Source organism: Hirsutella rhossiliensis (genome assembly GCF_020360975.1).
Source record: "Hirsutella rhossiliensis strain HR02 chromosome Unknown scaffold00011, whole genome shotgun sequence".
NCBI lineage: Eukaryota > Fungi > Ascomycota > Sordariomycetes > Hypocreales > Ophiocordycipitaceae > Hirsutella > Hirsutella rhossiliensis.
Genome location: NW_025408677.1, coordinates 488,768 through 509,967, shown reverse-complemented (window position 1 = coordinate 509,967; position 21,200 = coordinate 488,768). Strand labels below are relative to the sequence as shown.

At 58.8% G+C, this 21,200-nt stretch overlaps 3 protein-coding genes across 3 annotated transcripts; all 3 read left to right on the top strand.

Moving 5' to 3' along the window:
• Positions 1–878: 878 nt before the first annotated feature.
• HRG_08875 (reverse transcriptase (RNA-dependent DNA polymerase) domain-containing protein) lies at positions 879–1,487 on the top strand (the record flags this gene model as incomplete). The annotated part of the gene is made up of 2 exons (XM_044867346.1): positions 879–1,157; positions 1,251–1,487. 2 exons carry the CDS (start codon positions 879–881, stop codon positions 1,485–1,487), a joined length of 516 nt encoding a protein of 171 aa, XP_044717367.1.
• A 5,299-nt stretch (positions 1,488–6,786) lies between these two features.
• On the top strand, positions 6,787–7,640 carry HRG_08874 (ATP-dependent DNA helicase PIF1; the record flags this gene model as incomplete). Its single annotated transcript, XM_044867345.1, has 2 exons — positions 6,787–6,907; positions 6,967–7,640. 2 exons carry the CDS (start codon positions 6,787–6,789, stop codon positions 7,638–7,640), a joined length of 795 nt encoding a protein of 264 aa, XP_044717366.1.
• A 6,020-nt stretch (positions 7,641–13,660) lies between these two features.
• On the top strand, positions 13,661–19,325 carry HRG_08873 (PIF1-like helicase domain-containing protein; the record flags this gene model as incomplete). The annotated part of the gene is made up of 12 exons (XM_044867344.1): positions 13,661–13,798; positions 13,856–13,957; positions 14,012–14,167; positions 14,253–14,540; positions 14,600–14,604; positions 15,029–15,683; positions 15,747–16,804; positions 16,875–17,007; positions 17,066–17,977; positions 18,020–18,064; positions 18,184–18,693; positions 18,762–19,325. The coding sequence occupies 12 exons, from the start codon at positions 13,661–13,663 to the stop codon at positions 19,323–19,325; spliced, it is 4,566 nt and encodes a 1,521-aa protein (XP_044717365.1).
• Positions 19,326–21,200: the final 1,875 nt, after the last annotated feature.

The following is a 21,200-nucleotide window of genomic DNA, read 5'->3' as shown; positions in this document are numbered from 1 at the left end:
GGCTGCTCACTCAACGTGATTGGCAGCGAGTGGAACCAACGATGGAGCAACCCGAAACGGCAGACCATAGCCGGATTGACACAAAAGGAACTATCCACGTCTTGCTCAAGGCAAGGGATAGCTGGGGAACCGAGAAAATTCTTCGGGTCTTCTGCTTCGTCTCATCTGTAGCTGACAAGGAAGGACTTTGGCTGGGCAAACCCTGGCTAAAACATATCAGTCTGTTGCTGGAGAGGGCAGATCACCTTACCTGGGCTTTCGCTGCGCCCCCGCAAAGGACATCGTTCGTTCGCGGCGCGAAACAGATCAGGCGTCTCGCGAAATCTCACTTTGGTATACCCCTTACCCACGAGAACAACAACGAAGCGGTGGCTCCTTTAGAAGACGCAGCCCTATCAGAAGTTCCCTTAGCATACCGAGATTGGGCAGACGTCTTCTCAGAGGAAGAGGCTGCTAGGTTACCCCCTCTTTCAGGGCGTTCCCATCCAATCGACCTCGAGGATGGGCAAATACCCCCTCCAGGACCCATCTATAATCTGTCAGAACATGAGCTCGCGGTATTACGCGAATACATCGCTTCGGCCCAGGCGAAAGGATGGATTCGACGATCAATCAGTCCTGCAGGCTCTCCGATTCTCTTCGTTCCTAAAAAGGGAGGGAAACTACGGTTATGTGTCGACTACCGTGGGTTGAATAAGGTGACCAAGAAGAACCGAGCGGCTTTGCCATTGATCTCGGGGATCTTGGACCGACTGGGTAGAGCTAAAGTCTTCACCAAGCTCGACCTAAAGGACGCATATCACCGACTCCGGATTCGCGAAGGGGACGAGTGGAAAACAGCATTTAGGTGCCACTATGGCCATTACGAATACCAGGTGATGCCATTTGGGCTGGTCAATGCTCCCGCCTCGTTCCAGCAATATATCAACGATGCACTAGAAGGCCTGGTTGACATCATCTGTGTTGTCTATCTGGACGACATCCTTATCTTCAGTGAAGACCCGGAACAGCATGAAGGCCATGTCAAGGACGTCCTGCAAAGGTTACGAAAAGCCGGACTTTACGCCAATCTGAGCAAATGCGAATTCTCGGTGAAGAAAGTCTCCTTCCTGGGGTTCGTGGTCGATGAGGAAGGAATCCACATGGAAGAGGAACGGGTCCATGCTATCACAGAATGGCCAGCACCCCGTTCTGTAAAAGACATACAGGTTTTCTTAGGGTTTACTGGGTTCTACCGCCGCTTTATCAAGAACTACAGCAAGATCGTGTCTCCGCTCACGGATCGTCTCCGCAAGGGGGCATCGAAGCCTTTCAAGCTGGATCCAAAAGCAATGAGGGCTTTTGAGGATCTCAAGACGGCCTTCACATGTGGGCCTGTTCTCAGACACTTCGATCCTTCCAAGACAATACGAATCGAAACAGATGCGTCCCAGTTCGCTATCGGAGCAATAATCTCTCAACTGCACGCCGATCGATGGCACCCGTAGCGTTCCTTTCGCGGAAGCTTCAGGACGCAGAGACAAGATACGCAATCCCGGACTGCGAACTGCTAGCTATCACCGAAGCTTTCCGCCATTGGCGCCACTACCTTGCGTATACGGAGCAGAAGATCACCGTTTTGACGGACCACCTGAACCATAAGTACTTCATGTCCAAAGCTAAGCTGACCAATCGACAGATGAATGCACTAGACCAGTTGTGCAGCTTTGACTTTGAAATCGTCTACCGACCGGGCTTGAAGAATCCTGCGGATGGATTATCAAGACGGCCGGACCATGAGAAGGTGATGAGAACAGCCGGGCTGCGAGATCCGTGCGTTCCGTCATTCCTTGAAAAGTTTGCCCAGCTGTTTCCCTGTGAACCTGCGGAAGGGGACCGTACGTGTTCAAGACAGGCTGCTGGTATTGGCGATCAGTCCGGTTCGCGACCGGCTGTCCCTGTCGCCCATGCACATGTTGACCGGCTGTTTCCCTGTGAACCCGCGGAAGGGGACCGTGTGTGTTCAAGACAGGCTGTCGGATTTGGCGAGCAGTCCGGTTCGCGACCGGCTGTCCCCGTCGCCCTCGAAAAGATTGATCGGCTGTTTCCCTGTGAGTCTGCGGGTAGGGACCGTATGCACTCTAGACAGGCTGTCGAATTACGCGATCAGACCAGGTCGCCCCTGGCTGTCCCTGTCGCTGATGGAAGAGCTAAGCTCGACCGTCTCAGGCGTGTTGCACGAGTCTTGAGGACGTCGAGGACGACGTCTCAGGAGGAGGGCACCGCTGTAACGGCATCAACGTTACAAGAGTCACTGCAAGAGGCCCTGCTAGCGGCAGGGACGCCTTTGTTGCCCAACAGAAGCAGCTTGTCACTGTCCCTGGTAGCGTTACCGCCGGTGGGCTATCGTCAGAAGTCTGGAGCACCAATGACGAGGGGCTGTTGTGTTACCGCAAGAAGATCTTCGTGCCTCTGGGTTTGAGAAACGAGATCCTAGTGTTGTTTCACGACGATGAGGTTGCCGGCCATCAAGGCGGAACCAAGACTTGCAAGCGGATCCAGGTGCAGTACTACTGGCCCGGATTACGTCGAGACGTGCGTCGTTATGTCTCTACCTGCCGCGAATGTCAGCTCGCAAAGCCGAGGCATCATAAGCCGTGTTACGGCCAGGCACATACGAGCCTTGACGGCTATAAAGATGTATTGGCACTATGAACAAAGACTCAAAGCTAAGGAGCAAGAAAGAAAGACTAGACTACACGACCGAGCTGGCCCTTATGTGCATATGCACGAGGTTACCTCAGCAGCGCTCAGGTAAGCACGAGGTCGCACGTGGGCACGTGATGCTGCTTGGGCACGTGACACTGGTGAGGTTCTGCGCTGGTGTCTCTACGCTGGCGCGCAGGGTCGTGACAAGCCGTACGGGCTGCTAGCGCCACTGCCAGCGCCAAGCCGTCCGTGGCAAGAGATTTCGATGGACTTCATCACGGACCTCCCGCCGGTCCGATGTGAGAAGAAGATTTACTCCAGTATCCTGGTCGTGGTCGACCGCCTGACCCGCTACGCACGATACATTCCGGTGTCGTCGCGCATATCCAGTGATGGCTTGGCAGATGTGTTCCTGAAATCTTCAAGCATTATGGAATGCCTGATGGCATTGTCAGCGATCGAGGGAGCCTATTTACGGGGCACTTCTGGGCCACGTTTTGCCATTTGCTTCATTGCAAGCGACGCCTCAGCACGTCTTTTCATCCTCAGACTGATGGTCAAACCGAGCGGGTCAACCAGACGATCGAACAGTACTTACGGACTTTCTGCAACAAAGAGCAGTCAGATTGATGGACAAGTTGCCATTGGCGGAGTTTACGTATAACACCTCATACCATGACACGGTGAAAGGAGCTCCAGCCGAGGTTTTGATGGGCTATCAGCCACGGTCTAAGGGTCATGTCAAGGGACAACTCGAAACCTTCAGCATTCGCGCCATGGACCGAGTCCGAGGCCTCAGAGAACTTCACGAACGTACGGCCCTCCTTATCACGAGAGCCCAGGAGCGACAAGCGCGACACTATAACAAGACTCGACAGCAAATGTCCTTCGAGGAGGGTGATTGGGTCCTTATTTCCACCAAGAACCTTCCGTTGAGACGTCCGACCAAAAGCTGACTGACAAGTACGTCGGGCCATACCAGATTGACCAAGTCGTTGGGGTCATAAACCAGCCTACCGCCTACGCCTGCCTTCAACAGTCAAGATTCACAATGTCTTGCCTGTCAGCAGCTTGGAGCTCTATCGGACTCGAAATCAAGAGCCTATTGAGCCTGAGGATCATCCGTTTATACCCGAGTCTACCTATGACGTTGAAAAGATTCTCGATCATCAAGGGCCGAAAAGTCGTCGGAGGTATCTTGTGAAATGGAAAAGACATGGAGATGAAGAGAACTCTTGGGTGTCCAGAAGCGACTTTGTGGATAAAGCGTTTCTGGCGGACTACGACCAGTCTGTCTTGAAACTTAAGAGTTCGGGACGAACTCTTCAGGAGGAAGGGCAACCTGTCACGCGCCTAAAGTGCTTGACCACGGTAGATGGCTGGTTGATTCCAACCACTGGCTGGAGTGACTTTTCCAGGGAAAAGCACGGGGCTGGGAGGCCTCTCGTGGTTATAAAAGTAGGGTTGCATAGCACCTGATGGAGCTCGTCAGAGATCAATGAATTGAATGATTGACCCCCGTTCCTCACTCTCTGTTTAGTTGTGTGTGCGCCTTACAATATTTGAAGATGAGGAGTTACAGCAGCTGTGGCACGCCGCACGCCAAGAAGACAAGCTCTATCAAGAACTCACGAAGCTGGTAGCAGATGGAGCGAAGAGTTTGCCAACAGGATTACAGAAGGAGAAGGTTGTCAGCATTTCAGAATGCTCGTTAGACAATAGGGGCCTGCTGTGCTTTAGAGAACGCGTCTGGATACCCGGTTCGGAGCCGCTACGTACGAAGATCATCCAGGAAACTCACGACTCTCATATCACCGGACATCCTGGAAGGGACCTCACGTACTCGACTCTGTCGAGACGCTTCTTCTGGCCGGGTGCCGCTAGCGATGTACGTCGGTTTGTGCGCAACTGCGAGGTTTGCGGACGAAACACCATCTGGAGGGATACAAAGAAAGGACTCCTAAAGCCGCTCCCTATTCCGCAACGCATATGGAGCGAAATTACCATTGACTTTATTACTGACCTCCCACCGTCGGGGAAAGATGGCGCGACGAACTGCATGGTGGTCACGGACCGACTCACCAAAGGCGTCGAACTCGAAGGATTACACGATATTTCTTCAGAAGCGGTTGCAAGAAGACTCTTCGAACGACACTACCCTGTCCATGGCATCCCAACGGCTATTACCAGTGATCGGGTCCCCAGTTTGTCAGTGGTATGTGGAAACACTTCTGTCAGCTGCTAGGGATCGAGCAGCGGTTGTCAACGGCGTACCTGTAACGGGCTAGGTTCTGCTGGACAAGGCAGTGCCTTGTCGGTCTAAGCACTGTTGCTCCAGTAACGGCTTAGTCTATTTTGTTGGAGGATTTCTGTCCTTCTATTTTCCTTTCCTTCTTCTTTCCTCAGCTCGAATGTAAAACGCACGAGGACTACATAGCTGTAATTTACACTATTAGAACCCATCACAGTACCATCCACAAACCGACGGTGCAACAGAACGAATGAACCAAGAGGTAGAGAGGATTCTTCGGATATGGACAAACTATCTGCAGGAGAACTGGTTGGACTTGCTTCCAGTCGCGATGGCGACAATTAACGAGCGGGAAGCAACCTCCACCGGACTGAGTCCGTTCTTCTTCATGCACGGCTACCACAATGAGCCAATCCAGTTAGTTGAGCATCGAAGCACGGAAGACACAACACAGGAAGAAGCTGCAGCGGAGAATTTTATTCAGAGACTACAGGATGCCACGGAGTTTGCGCAAGCAGCGATAGCTATGGCCCAGGAAATACAGCAAGCGCAAGCCAACAAGCACAGGACAGCCGCACCGAGATACAAGCCTGGGGATTGGGTATACCTCAACTTGAGAAATGTCAAAACATCGCGACCCTGCAAGAAGCTCGATTGGTTACATGCCAAATATCAAGTGCTCGCCGAAGTCAGCCCACATGCCTATAGGTTGGATGTGCCTGGACGTATCCATCCAGTCTTTCACGTCGATCTACTTCGGCCAGTACCCGGAGACCCATTGCCTTCGCAGAAAATCGATCAAGAGAGTGCCCCACCGGTGCTGGTGGACGGCCAAGAAATGTACCTCGTCGAAAGGATTCTGGATGAAAGAATGGAAGGTACGCATAAGAAGGTGCTCGTAAAATGGCATGATTACTCGCAGCCTACGTGGAGCCCTTCCCACTATTCGACACACTGATGCATGGAAGCAATGGAAGAAACATAAAAGAGTGTCACCTTCTCAAGTCATCTTGACACAGATTGCCACGATCCCAAGGAAGAGGAAACGTTGGACGGGAGGGAGGTAATGTAACGGGCAAGTTGCTTTAACGGCGGCTGCGCCGCCTAGCTTCTAGAACCTTCATTGGCTCGAAGCTATAAAATGCCGTTATGCTCTTATGTAGTAGATTCTCTTTCTTTCTTTCTTTCTTTTCTATCTTGACAGTAAACAGCATAGGGACTAGTTAGTTGTATCAACTCACTAGAGGCCTTTCACAGGAAGAGCATCGTGGGAGAGAACAAGATACTCAGAGAGCGAGAATAAATACTATCGAGGAATATATCTTGGAAATAAACAGGTAAGCTCATATCAGTACAAAGAATTTGCTAGGCCTTTTATAATAAACACGGCCAACGATTCGGGCGGCGGTGCGCAGCGTGCTCACGGGTTTTGGGGATGACGATATCCTGATGACGGCGGCGGACCTCGAGGAAACGGTAGAGGCCAGCGCGGGAATGGAGATCCGGCTCGGCGCCTCAACCTCCTTTATCGAGGCGGGTAAGGCCCTGGTAGCGAGGTTCACGCTGAACAAGAAGCAGGCGATTGCCTTCCTAATCATATGCCGTCAGCTTGACCTCATACGGCGCAGGGAGAAAGCCAACGGGTGTCAGCTATGCCAATTCGTCGGCGGAGAGGGCGGAACGGGCAAGTCGCGAGTCATCGAGGCGCTCGTCGAACTCTTCGCGTCCAAGGATCAATCGAATCGCCTGATAATAACGGCGACGTCAGGGACGGCAGCAGCACGGATCAATGGCATCACGATCCACCCGCCTGCGGGTTCTCCAAAGATCTCGCGGCAGTCGCAAATATGGCCAGGGATCTCGACGGGTTGCGAATGCCGAACCAGGCGGAGCGGTTCGTCCACGGGCAATCCCGGATGGACTGGCAGGAGAAGGACGTGCTTGTCGTCGACGAGGTTAGCATGCTCGGTGCGCGGACGCTCCACGCGGTCAACGAGCAGCTCTGCCGGCTGCGCGGGTCGCACCAGGATTTTGGAGGATCCCCATTGTCCTCTTCTGCGGAGACTTCCACCAGTTCCGCCCGGTCCAAGAGCGGTCGATCCTCCTCCCCAGCACGGCCGTCTCGTGGGACATGGACAACTCTTTCAAGGCCGAGCAACGGCACCAGCACGACAAGGCGCACGCGCTGTGGAAGAGGTTCACGACCGTCGTCATGCTCGACGAGCAAATGCGCGCCGCTGGCGACCCAGAGCTGCAGAGGCTGTTAAAGCGAATCCGACTGGGCGCGCAGGACCGTACGGATCTGGACCTCCTCAACTCAAGATGCTACCAGGAAGGTAGGCGGATCCCGTGGGCATCAGGCATCACTGTGGTGACGCCGCTGAATAGGAACCGGTGGAACCTCAACATGGAGGCCAGCTTGGCGTTCCAGATCCAGCACCGGTCGACGCTGCGCATCTTCATATCCGGCCATAAATGGAAGGAGGGCTTGCCGACGGAGGAGGAGGCCATCATGATGCTGAACCAGGGCGACGATAGCGCAATACCGGTGCCGGCCGTCTTCATGTTCGTGCCGGGGATGCCGGTCGTCGTGAACCACAACACCCATCAGGGGCTAAAGCTGGTGAACGGTGCCAGCTACACGGCGCTGGAGGTTATCCTCGACAAGTCGTACCCGGGCATCGCATCTCGGCAGACATGACGGTCCATTTCGGCCGCCGGCGGGGATAATGCTGGAGTCCGAGACAACGAAAGACATTCACTCCGTCGGGATGCCGCCAGGAACGATCTTGTTGACGCCCATGACCGTCAAGATACAATGCCAGCGAAAGAGGCCGTGGCAGCAGAACGACGTCAGCCGAAAGGGTCTGCCCTGTACGGCGGCCTTCGCGTGCACAGACTATAAAGTGCAGGGCAGGACGCTCGAGCGTGTAGCTCTGGAGCTGCGGGGGACGCGGACGTCAAACATCGATGGACGCGCCGTATCCTCGCAGTGCGACCCGTACAGCCTGTACGTGCAGCTGTCCCGCTGCCCGACGTTGGATGGCATCATGCTCGTCTCTAAAGTGCGGGATAGAGATTTGGTGGGCAATAGAGTTCCAGAGGAGATGACCGCCGCACAAGCGAGACCGGGTGAGCTGAGCGACAAGACTGTTCGCGAGGCCTCGGGATGGCTAGACGTCGACTCTTTAAGCTCCAGGGGCATATATGTGCAGCCATGGTGATGCCGGACGCTCGACAGCATCGTGCTCGTATTAAGTAGGGATGCGGGAGAGGTCGCGGTTCGGACCTCGGCCGAAGTGCTAAAGCAACACAACCAAACAACCAATAAAAGAAGGAAGCTTGCAAGGAGGGGCTAAGACGAAAGAAGGAAATCTTGGGCCAATTAGAAGCCGAGGTTTTCGAGGGTGAATGAGTTTTGAAGTTTTGGGTTTTTTTTTCGCGTCCAGAAGAGCTTCTCGTTCCTCAAGGCACAGGAGAGGCAACCCAACGGGGGTTGCGCAAAGAGCCTTGAGGAACGAAAGACTACAGGGAAAAAAACTTAAGGAAGAAAAAAAAGGGGCAGACGTGAGGATTGAGGATGGAGTAAGAACAGGGGGGACTTAAGGACGGAGTGAAAAAGAGTGATAGAACCAGGGTAGGGTTAAGGAGTAGGTTAACTTAAAGTATAAGATTTAACTGTCTTACTCGTTTAGGAAACTGTAGCAGTTTATGGTTTCGCATCGTTATTCCGTTTCGGTAGCTTTCTTAGATAGGGGACGGTTTCGGAGTGGACGGGCCGGCGAGTCCAAGCCATGCGCGACAATGGAATGGAGGGAAGAGTCCCCTAAGACATGACCCCGTTTAGGGCTATCCGGCTTAGATGTCAAGGAGGCAGCCGAAACAGAGAACGACTGGGTGGCAGATGAGCCAGGGTTAGGGGAAGACGAAGGCACCGGGGCCTTATGCAGCAGCCGCGGTCGTTTCGTCGGCGTATCGGCAGGCTCGGGGCAACATCGCTTCCCGGGCGGCCCAGGGGCCGGTCGAGGCGAAGCCGAAGCCAAAGGTGGAGGGCTGAGCGGGAGGGTGCCAGGGGTGGCCAAAGACAAAGAGGCAGCGCGCATGTCCTGAAAGGCCGCGGAAGGGGAGGACGCCTGCTGCCTCTGTGGTGTAGAGAGAAGTGGTGTCATTGGGGTGACGGCGGCGGCGGCCTTGTCGAGAAATGTCCAAGAATCCGGGACGACAATAAAGACGTTGTCCCGGTCGGAGCCTGGGGGATAGAGCATAACGTCATGACGGAGCAGGCCGGCGACCTTGGCTGTGCAAGTAAAGGGGACGTTGGGTTGGAATTGAGAGTCCGCCTCTCGGCCATCTTCTTACACAAGATGGCCCAGGGGTTAGCGCGAATAGGAAGATGACGAAGACCTGGAAGGGTGGAAGCCCTTGAAGGGGAGTTTATTGGGCATCCCAGGAGCGACGTAGGTAGAAAGGCGGACAAAGCCGCAACAGTTAAGCTGGGCGGCGTCTAGACCCGGCAGGAGGTCCCGCCGGAGCAAGGAGTGGCCGGTGCCGACGATAAGGCCGGTAAAGGAAACAATAGGCGGGACGCAGGGGAAGTCGTCCATAGGGGCCAAGAGCCTCAGGAAGAACGCTTCAGGCCCACCTTAGCTATGTATCTTTCGTTGGCACTTGCGAGGAACAGGGCACGGCTTACGGCTGGTAGCCTTGGTCGCGGACGACAAGGGCGGGCATCGTATAGAAGGGTGCCGCCCGTGTCGGACTCCAGGCCGTCGCGCTGCTCAATCTCCACGCAAGGGCGTAGGGTGGACGCGGCCATTCATGAAAACCACTCTTCCGTCCATTTTGAGGCATCAATAGGCTGGCCGTAAATCGAGAGATTGAGACTAAAGAAGACGGATGTCGGGGAATCGTCGGCCTCCGATCGGAGGGCGCATATCCCATCGCGAGCAGCCAGGCGGGCGGAGGCAGCAAGACGCGGGCCATGGCCTCGGCGTTAAGACCCTTGATGCGGTGCTCGTCCTGGTGGGCAAATCTAACGGGCAATCCGGCTGGACGAAAAACACCATGGACATCTCGCCGCCAGCGCCCTCTGGCTATCGAGCGGCTTTCGAAGGTGTGGTGCGGGCACATCGATGGGAGGTAGAGAGGAAGACATGGTGCAGCAACGCAGGTCGATAGGCCAGTCGCGCGCACGAAAATGACCAGTGCTCAGTGTCAAGAAAGAAAGGAGTAGGGAAGAAGTCGAGCGTGAAAGCACTTGGGATAGATCAATGGTGACATAGATTCGCCGGGAAGGGCGAGGAGCCTTGCCGCTGTAAGTAAACGGACGTTGAAGAGATGCGTAGTGGTGTCGTGTAGCTGGGTTCCGATCAGGCACCAAGGGCGGCGCGGACTAAAGTGTCCGGCAGGGCTGGCGGCATGGGAGGCCGAAAGCTAGGGCTGTCGGCAGATAAGCCTGCCGATAGGTCCAGAGGAAGCCCAGCAGGCCTGGGAGAGCAGAGGCCTGATGCAAAAGGAGGACATCAATAAGGAAGGACATAAACAGGGGGCGTTTTAGAAGGCTGAAGATAAGGGGCGGGGATGAAGCAGGCAAGATCAGCACAGGAACCTTGTCATACCTTTCCACGCCCTGTTGTACACCAATTAGTTTGCCCTCCTCGCGGGGTAGAGACCGACCTAATATATAACACGTACAAAGCGCACGGGAGGTGTTGCAGGGAAGGTCGTGGTTACACTTGATAGGGAAGGTCGGGAAAGAGGGGACCGGAAGCAACCGTTATAGGTGAGGGCGAGCTGAAGGGAGGGCCATTCCTACTTTCGGTGCAGCAGGAATACTAAGAGATACCGAGGAAAAAGAAAGATTAGCACAATGTTCCTTTGGCCGCCTATTTGCAACGGCCAAATAGAAAGATGCGGAGGAGAACCGAGGAGGGAGGAGAAGACCTCGCCAGGCAGATTTTTATGGTGTCAGCTCCTGCGCATGGGCTAGTCGAGGCCGTCCGCCGGGAAGACGCGTGGCGGCGGAGTTAGGAACCGCGGGGGAGAAGGGAGGGGGTCTGTCCCGGACAAGCACTGCCGCGTTGTCCCCGAGTTATAAAGACTATAAGGTTGCTGGAGACAGACCGCTGGTAGGAAGAATGGCGATACGGCGGAACGCCATCGCCGGGAAGCAAGGCAATCCCAGCGTATATCGCGAGCGAAAGCTTCCCTATCCATCGTACGGTTGCAGAGCCTAGCCGTCAAGAAAGCACCAGCATGGGGGAGAATCCTAGCCGCGAGGCTAGGTTGGTGGCAAGAGGGTGCGAAATAGCGACGGTGGCAGCGGCCGCTGCTGCGACGAGGAGCATTACGGCGGGGAGACTGAGTGCAACGGACGAAGGGCCGAAGCGGGCCTCGGACCATGAAAGCCAAGCTAATACGGTACCTAGGTTCCGGCCTATCGAAGCCAAGCAGGCAACGCTGGCTGAGGAGGCCTCACGAAGAGAACAAGCAGAGGCACTCAAAAGAGCGTTGCCCAAGGGAAGTCGGCGAGGCGGTTGGCCGCGGAAAAGACGACGCACGTCAATGGCGCCTCCTCGAAGGGAGGGCGGGCGCGACGCTCAGAAGCGATAAACGCGCGTGATAGGTGTCCAAGCATAGAAGCAGACGCTGCCACAATAGGGTCGGTAGTTGCTGAGCCGGCTAGGCGGGGTCTTACGCCGTCCGTTGGCGCTGTGTTGGAGGGAGCGGCCGACAACCTCGTACCGCAGCGGCACACGTTGGCGAAGGAGATGAGGGCTAGGAGTGGCGAGAGGCGCACCAGGCATAGTTGCTCTGCAAGCACCACCCGCCCCAGGGGTCTTGGTTGGGCGAAACGAATGCCTAAGCGGCAGGGGATCTTCCGTCGCGGCCGGAGGTGGCCACGAGATCGTTCGGCCTGGGCAACTCATCGGTGGCGTACGGATGACTCTGAAGGGTCTTGTTAGGCGGACAACTGGTGCCGGGGGGGAACAGAGGAGGGGGAGACCGACAAGCAGGATGGGATTTCGGCTGGGAGAGGCGAGCCTGCAGTCGCCCCGGCCCATCCAGCCCAAAGGGATCAGGACGTGGCCGGGCACAATCGTCCTTCTGGCGAGGCCGGGTCGTGCATCGGGCAGCGGCCGCTGCTACGAGGAGGAATACTGCGAAGGCGAGACCGAGCGCGACGGACGAAGGACCGAAGCGGGCGTTGGGCCGCGAAAGTCAAGCGGGCCCGGCACCTGGGTTGCGGCCTATCGAGGCGAAGCAAGCGCCGATGTCCGGGGAGGTCTCAGGAGGAGAGCGCGGAAGCACCCGAAAGAGCGTCGCCTCAGGGAAGTCGGCGAGGCAGTCGGTCGCGAAAAATACGGCGCGCGTTGATGGTGCCTCTGCAAAGGGAGAGGCAGCGCGACGTTTAACAAGATCTCGGCCAGAGGACGTAAGCCAGCGCTTGCCGCAACAACCCATCCAGCCGAAAGGGATCAGGGGCGCGGCCGGACACATACCTCCCTCGGACGAGGGCGGATCGTGCGTCCGGGTCGTGGAGGGCGTCCAGAGGGGCACGACTAGAAAGCGAAGGGGTGGTGCGCAGACGAGGCCCAAGGGCCCCGACGGACACTCAAGCCGCCCAGGAGCACAGGATCGGCCGGCAACCAGTGTCGGGGTTTCGTCTCGAGTTGTCAGGAGCGCCTCATTAGGCCAATCCAACCTAAAGAAATAAAATACAGAGCGGAGATTTGCAGTCACCCGGACGCCAGGCGGGACAGGGTCGGCCGGCAATCAGGGTCGGGACCTCGCCCAGAGTAGTCGTCAGGGAGTACGTCGTTCAGCCGATCCAACCGAAAGAGATGGAAGAGGGAGCCGGAGATACACACTCATCCGGACGGTTGCCACCACGGCCATCAGGGGAGGCAGCGGCGGGAGAACAAGACCGGCCGAGGCGAGACGAGGCTGCGGCAAGATCTTCGCGGCCAGCGGAACAGAGAAAGAGGAACCGGCAACCCGACCGAGACGAGCCACTGACGAAACGTACTCGAGGCGGCCAATCTAGGAGGTGGGGATGGAGCAGGAGATGTGCAGTCATCCGGACGGCTGCCACCACGGCCACCACGCCAGGCAGGACGGAATCGGCCGGCAACCAGGGTCGGGATCTCGTCTCGAGTTGTCGGGGAGTCCTCGTTCGGCCAATCCAACCTAGAGAAATAGAAGATGGGACAGGAGATTTGCAGCGATGCGGACGCCAGGCGGGACCGGGTCGGCCGGCAACCAGTGTCGGGACTTGGCCCGAGTCGTCAGGGCATCCTCCAGCCAATCGAAGCTAGAGAGATGGAGGATGGAGCCGGATATTTGCAGTCATCCGGACAGTTGACACCACGGCCATCACGTCAGGCGGCGGCGGGAGAACAAGATCGGCCGAGGCGAGACGAGGCAGCGGCAATATCTGCGCAGCCCGTGGAACAGAGAAAGAGGAACCGCCTGCCCGACCGAGACCAGCCCCAGGCGAAACGTAGTCGAGGCGGCCATCGGAGGCAGAGGAGCCGTGAGTCACAGGCGGAGGATTTGGCCGGCGTCTTACGTCACCTTGGGGAGGAATTCGCCGCGAAGGAGAGGCTGTCCAACGAGCAAACGTGGTGCACACCAGTGCCGCACGAGAGGAAGGTATCAACGGTGCGGAGCTTCTACCGGGCGTTCCACGACGTGGACACGCTGCCGATACGGACGTGCATGCTGTGCTACCGGAAGCGCACGAGAAAAGAGCTGAGGGAGGTGGCATGGGACCAGTGGTTGTCAAGTCCTATCCCTAAGGCTGGGTGGTCGCCATTTGCGTGCCGGAGTTGCTTCCGCGAGGGCGAGCCTGTCCCGGTTTGCGCAGAGTGTTCTCGACGCTTGGCGTGCGGTGTGCTGTCGCCAGCGGCGCAGCTTCATAGACGTCTCGGTTGTGAGCACACGTTCCCGGATGAGCTCAAGGGCCTGACGCCGGTGGAGGAGAAGCTGATCGCGCTGAACTCGTGCTACGGATTCGTAACCAGGTACAACGTCTCAGGCGGCCAGAAGCAGACGCTAAGGTATCCCAAGCACGTCAAGGGCCACATCACGGTGTTCCCAAACAACGTACAAGAGCTGGCGACGGACGTGCTGCCGCACCCTCTCTTCCAGGTAATGGACGAGATCCACGTCTCGTGGCAGGGGGCGCTAAGGCCGACACCGAGCGATCTGTCGAGTCTCCTATCGGTGAGGCGGCGAGTCGTCGAGAGAGCCCTTGTCTGGTTGAAGAGGAACAACCCCCACTACGCCGCGATCGAGATCGACGCGGCAGAGATGGAGAGCTGGGAGACCCGGCCCACGGGTGCCGCCGTTGGTGTACGAGCGCCTGGAGCGGAACGAGCCGTCGGCGTGGGAGAAGACGCGGACGGCGCGTCGTGCCGCCCACGGAGCGGGCCATGGACGACGAGGGGCGGTGGAGATCGAAGAAGTCCTCGCCATGCTCAACCAAGGGGAAAGCACGACGAGTCGCGAGGCCGGCGAGCCAGAGGCAAGCGAGGTGGACGAGGTGCGTGGTCAGAGCTGCGGCGAGGCCGATGATAATGCGAAGACGGTCAACGAGGTGACCTCGTCAGGATGTTTGCGTTGGACGGACCGCCCGACGTGGCCGACGTCGACAAGCTGCGGTTCGCATGCGATTCCGTTCGCCAAGGCGCAGCCGACGACGGTACGGGCCCGAGGACGTGGGTCGAATCCTCGGCAAGGGGGCACGTCGATGGTCCTGAACCATTCATCCATGTCCGCCGCGGGGATGAATTCGCCGACTCGTTCGAAGCTTCTTTCTTCGCAAAGACCTTTCCACGCTATTACCATTCGGTGTCGGAGGGCCGCGGCCGGTCGAGGAAGCAAGCTCGCAGTTGGGCAGAGGCTCGGTCAACACGCGCGCGGCGGCGGAGGCGGGGCGCAGGACCTCCTGTCATCCCGGAACATGAGCCTTCGTACGTGGGCCGACACGGTGTTGCGACGCCACGGCGGCCGGTTCGCGACGCACCACATCTTCGCATTCCTCGTCTTCAACATGGGCGTGCGGTCGAGGAACCGCCGCGTCAGCATGCTGAGCGTGACGAGGAAGAACTTCCGCAAGGTGGAGCGCATCGTACGGTCGCTGACCGCAGACGGGTTAGCGGCAGCTAGAGCCGAGCTGGAGAGCACAGGCAAGACGACCGACGACGGCGTGAAAGAGCTTCTCAGGAGCCTCTCGCTCTATGGCTATCGTCAGCCCATGTCGAGAGAGCTCCGTCTCAGTATGCGGCACAAGATCCTGGCGCTCATCGTCCGCTACGGCGTGCCTGCGATCTGGTTCACGATCAACCCAAACGACATCACGAACCCGGTGAAGCTCCGACTGGCAGCGTACCGCACGCGCGACCCTGAGGCGGCCGAGGAGTTCCTGCGGAGCCTCGATATGTCGTTCAAACGGGTGAGGCTGTCCGTCTCCGACCCGATGAGCTCAGCCATGTTCTTCCACCGGGAGATGACGCTGTTCTTCGAGCATTACGTAAATGCAGGGGAGTCGGTGTTCGGGCGCATCGGCCACTACTACGGTGCCGTGGAGACCAACGAACGAGGATCCCTTCACGTCCACGGGCTGCTCTGGTTACACGGAAACGCGCACCTGAGCTCCATGCTTTCCGACGCCCACGGGGAGGAGCAGGCGGCGTACCGTGAGCGAATCATCCGCTATGTCGATAGCGTCTTCTGTGAGGTAGGTAACAGCAAGGGCGTTGCTGTCATGGGCCGAGAAGACGCAGGCTGACGCGGAAGGCAGGACTTGGACCAGGAAGGCTTCTGCGCCGTGCAGGCGGAGCGTTCGGTGACGTCTGACGTCTCATCCCTGCTGGACAGTGCCGAGCAGTTCTCGGCCGGATTCGAAGAAGCCAACTTCTGCGCCGGCGCGACGCAGATCCACACCCACAGCCCGACATGCGTCAAGTACTCCCTGGGCAACAAGGGGCGAAGGGCGACCTCTGTCGCTTCAAGGCGCCATGGAAGCTGGTCGAGGAGACGACGCTCACAGGACGGCGTGCTGCGGATCCGCAGGACGCATCCCATGGTGAATCGGTGGAACAAGGCCATCGCCGTGGGGCTCCGCCACAACCACGACATCTCCTTCATAGCGACGCAGCGGAAGACCATGGCTCTCGTCTATTACGTGACGAATTACGCGACCAAGGTAGAGGACCCGACGTGGAAGCGCGTCGCCGCGGCCGCGGAACTGCTGCCCGTCGTCGCAGCAGGTGGCCAGCCGGGTGCCAGGGAGGATGCCGGAAATGGCGTCGTCGGCGGCGACGACGGAACCAAGAATAATAAGACGCGGCAGTTTCTGATGAGAGTGGCGAACAGGATATTCACGGAGCGCGCCCTGTCGCAAGTCGAGGTCGTCGCCCATCTCCTGGGATACCCGAGCGAGTTCACGAGCAGCAGCGCCTGGGCGTACCTGAACGTGTCGGTGCTCTACTGGCACGTCTCCAGGCGCTGGCGACACCTTCGGCAGGAGAGCGGCACCGCGGTCGCAGACGTGTCCGTGGACGAGTCGGTCGCCGTGGAGGAAGCAGGCGAGAGGATCAGCTTCGCCGAGGCGTACCATCATCGCGGACACGTCCTACGAGGCTTGTGCCTATATGACTATGTTTCGCTCGTCAGGCTCCAACGCGTCGGCAAGGACGGGTGCTCCGGTGCCTGGGAGAGGTGCCTCGAGAGCGGCTGGGTGGCCGGCAAAGACTGGGTGCAGGTATTGAGGCGGCCAGGAAAGCACGCCGTCGTCTGCCTTGACGGCCACCTTAGCAAGGATTTCGAGCAAGACGACGAGGAACAATGCCACCGCCGGTAAGTAGGTGCGGTGGATGGCCGGTCGAAAAGCGGTCCCAACGCGCGGTGACTAACCGTGCCGCTACAGAGCAGCCGTGCAGCATCTTGCCCTATTCGCGCCGTGGGAGACCTTTCTTAGCGAAGAGCGAGGCGACATCAACGAGATATGGAGGCGCGCACGAGAGCGGCTTCCGCCAAGAACCTCGTGCCTCGTCGATAACGTTCAACTACTCCGGCGGTCCGCCGAGGACGCAAAGCGAGACGCCAAGCAATGGGCAGCGTCGTCCGGCGACGGGGATCCGGCCGGCGCACCTGGCGATTGGGGGAGGATGGGGAGGGCCGGGCGAGGCGGACCGCGAGGCGGGATCCGCGTACCAGTCCGACAACGTCGGAAACGCAACGCGACTGATCGATGTCGTTAGAAGCGCGACCGGCGCGAACCAGATCACGGCGGGGTCGCGGGAGCTTTCGGGAATGATGCAGCAGCTCTCCCGCTTCCAGCAATCAGCGCTAGCCTCGACGGCCGAGCTCCGGGCCACCGTCGTGACCGAACGGGGTGGGGCACATCAACATGCCCGGGCAGGTGTTCTCGGGGCTGCAGTGCCGCCGCAGGATCAGGTCAAGGCCATCAAGTCGCAGCAGACATGCGCCTCCAGAGAGAGGGTGAAGATGATCCAGGGCATACAAAGCATGGCCCCGGCCCACGGTACCGATCGCGGCGCAGCGGAGCGGAGCGTGCTCGCCGGCTTCGGGGAGGAAGACATCCAGGTGACGCGAGTGGAAACCGAGGAGAGGGCAGGTAACGCGGAGGCCGGCATGGAAGTCCGCCTCGGCCCATCCACCTCCTTTCACGAGGCCGGGAAAGACTTGACAAGACGATTGACGCTAAACAAGAAGCAGGCGATTGCCTTCTCCATAATATGCCGCCACCTGGACTCGATGCGGCAAGGAGACGGAGGCGACGTCAGCCAGCTCTGTCAGTTCGTCGGCGGCGAGGGCGGCACCGGCAAGTCGCGCGTCATCGAAGCACTCGTGGGCCTCTTCGCCGCGAAGGACCTCTCGCATCGCCTGCTGATCACGGCGACGTCGGGGACCGCCGCCGCGCGGGTCAACGGCATCACCATCCACTCGGCCTGCGGCTTCACCCAGGACCAAGGGCCGGGCGCGAACACGGCGAGGGACGTCGACGGCGTGCGGTTGCCGAGGCAGGCGGAGCGGTTCGTCAACGGCCAGTCTCGGATGGACTGGCAGGATAAGGACATGCTCGTCATCGACGAGGTGAGCATGCTCGGCGCGCGGACGCTGCACGCCGTCAACGAGCGGATCTGCCAGCTGCGGGGATCGCAGCGGGACTTCGGCGGATCCCCATCGTCCTCTTCTGCGGGGACTTCCACCAGTTCCGCCCGGTCCAGGAGAGGTCGATCCTGCTGCCGAGCGCGGCCGTCTCGTGGGACGAGGACAACTCGTTCAGGGCCGAGCAGCGCCACCAGCACGACAAGGCGCACGCGCTGTGGAGGCGGTTCACGACGGCCGTCATGCTGGACGAGCAGATGCGCGCCGCCGGCGACCCGGAGCTGCAGCGGCTGCTGAAGCGGATCCGCGGGGGCGTGCAGGACCACACGGACCTGGATCTCCTCAACTCGAGGTGCCACCGGGAAGGCAGGCGGATCCCGTGGGAGACGGGCATCACCGTGGTGACGCCGCTCAACAGGAATCGGTGGAACCTCAACATGGAGGCGAGCCTGGCGTTCCAGATCCAGCAGCGGTCGACGGTGCGCATCTTCCTCTCCGAGCACAAGTGGAAGGACGGCCTGCCGACCGAGGAAGAGGCCATCATGATGCTGAACCAGGGCGACGACAGCGCGATCCCGGTGCCGGCCGTCTTCATGTTCGTGCCGGGGATGCCGGTCGTCGTGAACCACAACACCACCAGGGGCTGAAGCTGGTGAACGGTGCTAGCTACACGGCGGTGGAGGTCATCGTCGACAAGGCGCACCCGGGGCATCGGATCTCGGCCGACATGACGATCCACTTCGGGCCGCCGGCGGCGATAATACTGGGGTCGAAGACGACCAAGGACTTCCACTTCGTCGGGATGCCGCCCGGCACGATCCTGCTGACGCCCATGAGCGTCAGGATCCAGTGTCAACGGAAGCGACCGTGGCAGCAGAACGACGTCAGCCGAAAGGGCCTGCCGTGCGCCGCCGCTTTCGCGTGCACGGATTACAAGGTGCAGGGGGGGACGCTGGAGCGCGTGGCGCTCGAGCTGCGGGGGACGAGGACGACAAACGTCGGCGGACGCGCCGTCCCGTCGCAGTGCGACCCGTACAGCCTATACGTGCAGCTGTCACGGTGCCCGACGCTGGACGGCATCATGCTCGTGTCGAAAGTGCGAGAGAGAGACCTAGTGGGAAACCGGGTCCCCGGGGAGATGACCGCCGCACAAGCGAGGCTGGAGGAACTGAGCGATAGAACTGTTCGGGAAGCGATGTGCAACAGGCTCGGTGAGAGCGCGGGGGACAGAGACGGTGAGCAGTAGGTAACTTAACCCAAGAGGGCGCGACACCAATAACTTAGCTATGCCCCACCCCCGACCCTTGCAAGGACTTCATTACTAATGGGAAAAATTGGGTCGGGGCGACCGGTGGAGCAGGCGGCACAAGCGAATGGGAAGGGGTTTTCAACGGGCCAGAAGCGAAAGCGGTTTATTATTCTGGGCAATCAGAAGTCTCAGGGCACGGACAAGCGAATCAGATGCCCCAGGACATGACAAACAGAAGGCGAAAGGCCCAACCGAAGGCGAAATGACCGTAGCCAATCGACCGAGCGAATCAGAAGCGGGGATTTCGAGGGGCAAAACCGGGGGTGGGGCATACGGGAGAGGCAACCCAACAGGGTTGCGCAAAGAGCCTTGAGGAACGAAAAAAACGTCTAGACAAGGGGCAGACAGATGTACAGAGGCAGAAAGGTAACGACGACCAAGGGGCAGCCAGGCTGGACGAAAAACACTTCCCATTTAAGGAGTTATAGCAGCGTACGCTATTCCATTTCCGTAGCTTTCTTAGATAGGTGGCGGTTTCGAAGCGGACGGGCCGGCGAGCCCAAGCCATGGGCGACAATGGAATCGAGGGAAGAGTCCCGTAAGTCAGGACCCGGCTTAGGTTGTCCGGCTCATGAGCGGCGGAGGCAGCCGAAACAGAGAACGAGTGGGTAGCAGAGGAGGCGGGCTTAGGGAAGACGAGATCACCGGGGCCTTATGCAGCAGACACGGTCGCTTCGTCGGCGGATCGGCAGGCTCAGGGCAATATCGTTTCGGGCGGCGTAAGGTGGCCGGTCGAGGCGAAGCCGAAGCCAAGGGTGGAGGACTGAGCGGGAGGGTGCCAGGGGTGATCAAAGACAAAGAGGCAGCGCGCACGTCCCGGAAGGCCGCGGAAGCGGAGGAAGCTTGTTGCCTCTGTGGCGTAGAGAGAAGCGGTGCCATCGTGGTGACGGCGGCGGCGGCCTTGTCGAGAAAAGTCCAGGAATCCGGGACGACGATAAAGACGTTGTCCCGGTCCGAGCCCGGGGGGTAGAGCATGACATCATGACGGAGCAGGCCAGCGACCTTGCCTGTGCAGGTAAAGGGGACGTTAGGCTGAAATTGAGAGTCCTGCCTCTCGGCCATCTTCCTACACAAGATGGCCCAGGGGTTAGCGCGAACAGGGAAGATAACGAAGACCTGGAACGGGTGGAAGCCCTTGAAGGGGACCTTATTAGGCATCCCAGGAGCGACATAGGTAGAAAGGCGGACAAATCCGCAACAGTTAAGTTGGGCGGCGCCTGGACCGGGCAGTAGGTCCCGCCGCAGCGAGTGGCCGGTGCCGACGATAAGGCCGGTAAAGGAAACAATAGGCGGGATGCAGGAAGTCGCCCATGGAGGCAAAGAGCCTAGGAGAACACTTCAAGCCCATCTTAGCCATATACCGTTTCGTCGGCACTCGCGAAGGGTCAGGGCACGGCTTACGGCTGGTAGCCCTGATCGCGGACGACAAGGGCGGGCATCGTATAGAAAGGTGCGGCCCGTGTCAGACTCGAGGCCGTCGCGTTGCTCAACCTCCCATGCGAGCGCGTAGGGGTGGACGCGGGCATGCATGAAAACCACTCTTCGGTCCAGTCGGAGGATCAATAGGCTGGCCGTAGATGGAGAGGTTGAGGCTAAAAGACGGATGTCGGGGAATCATCGGCATCCGATCGGAGGGCGCATATTCCGTCGCGAGCAGCCAGGCGGGAGGAGGCAGGAAGACGCGGGCCATGGCCTCGGCGTTAAGACCCCTGATGCGGTGGTCGTCCTGGTGGGAAAATCTAGCAGGACAGTCCGGCTGGACAAAAGACATCATAGACATCTCACCGCCAGCGCCCCTTTGGCTATCGAGCG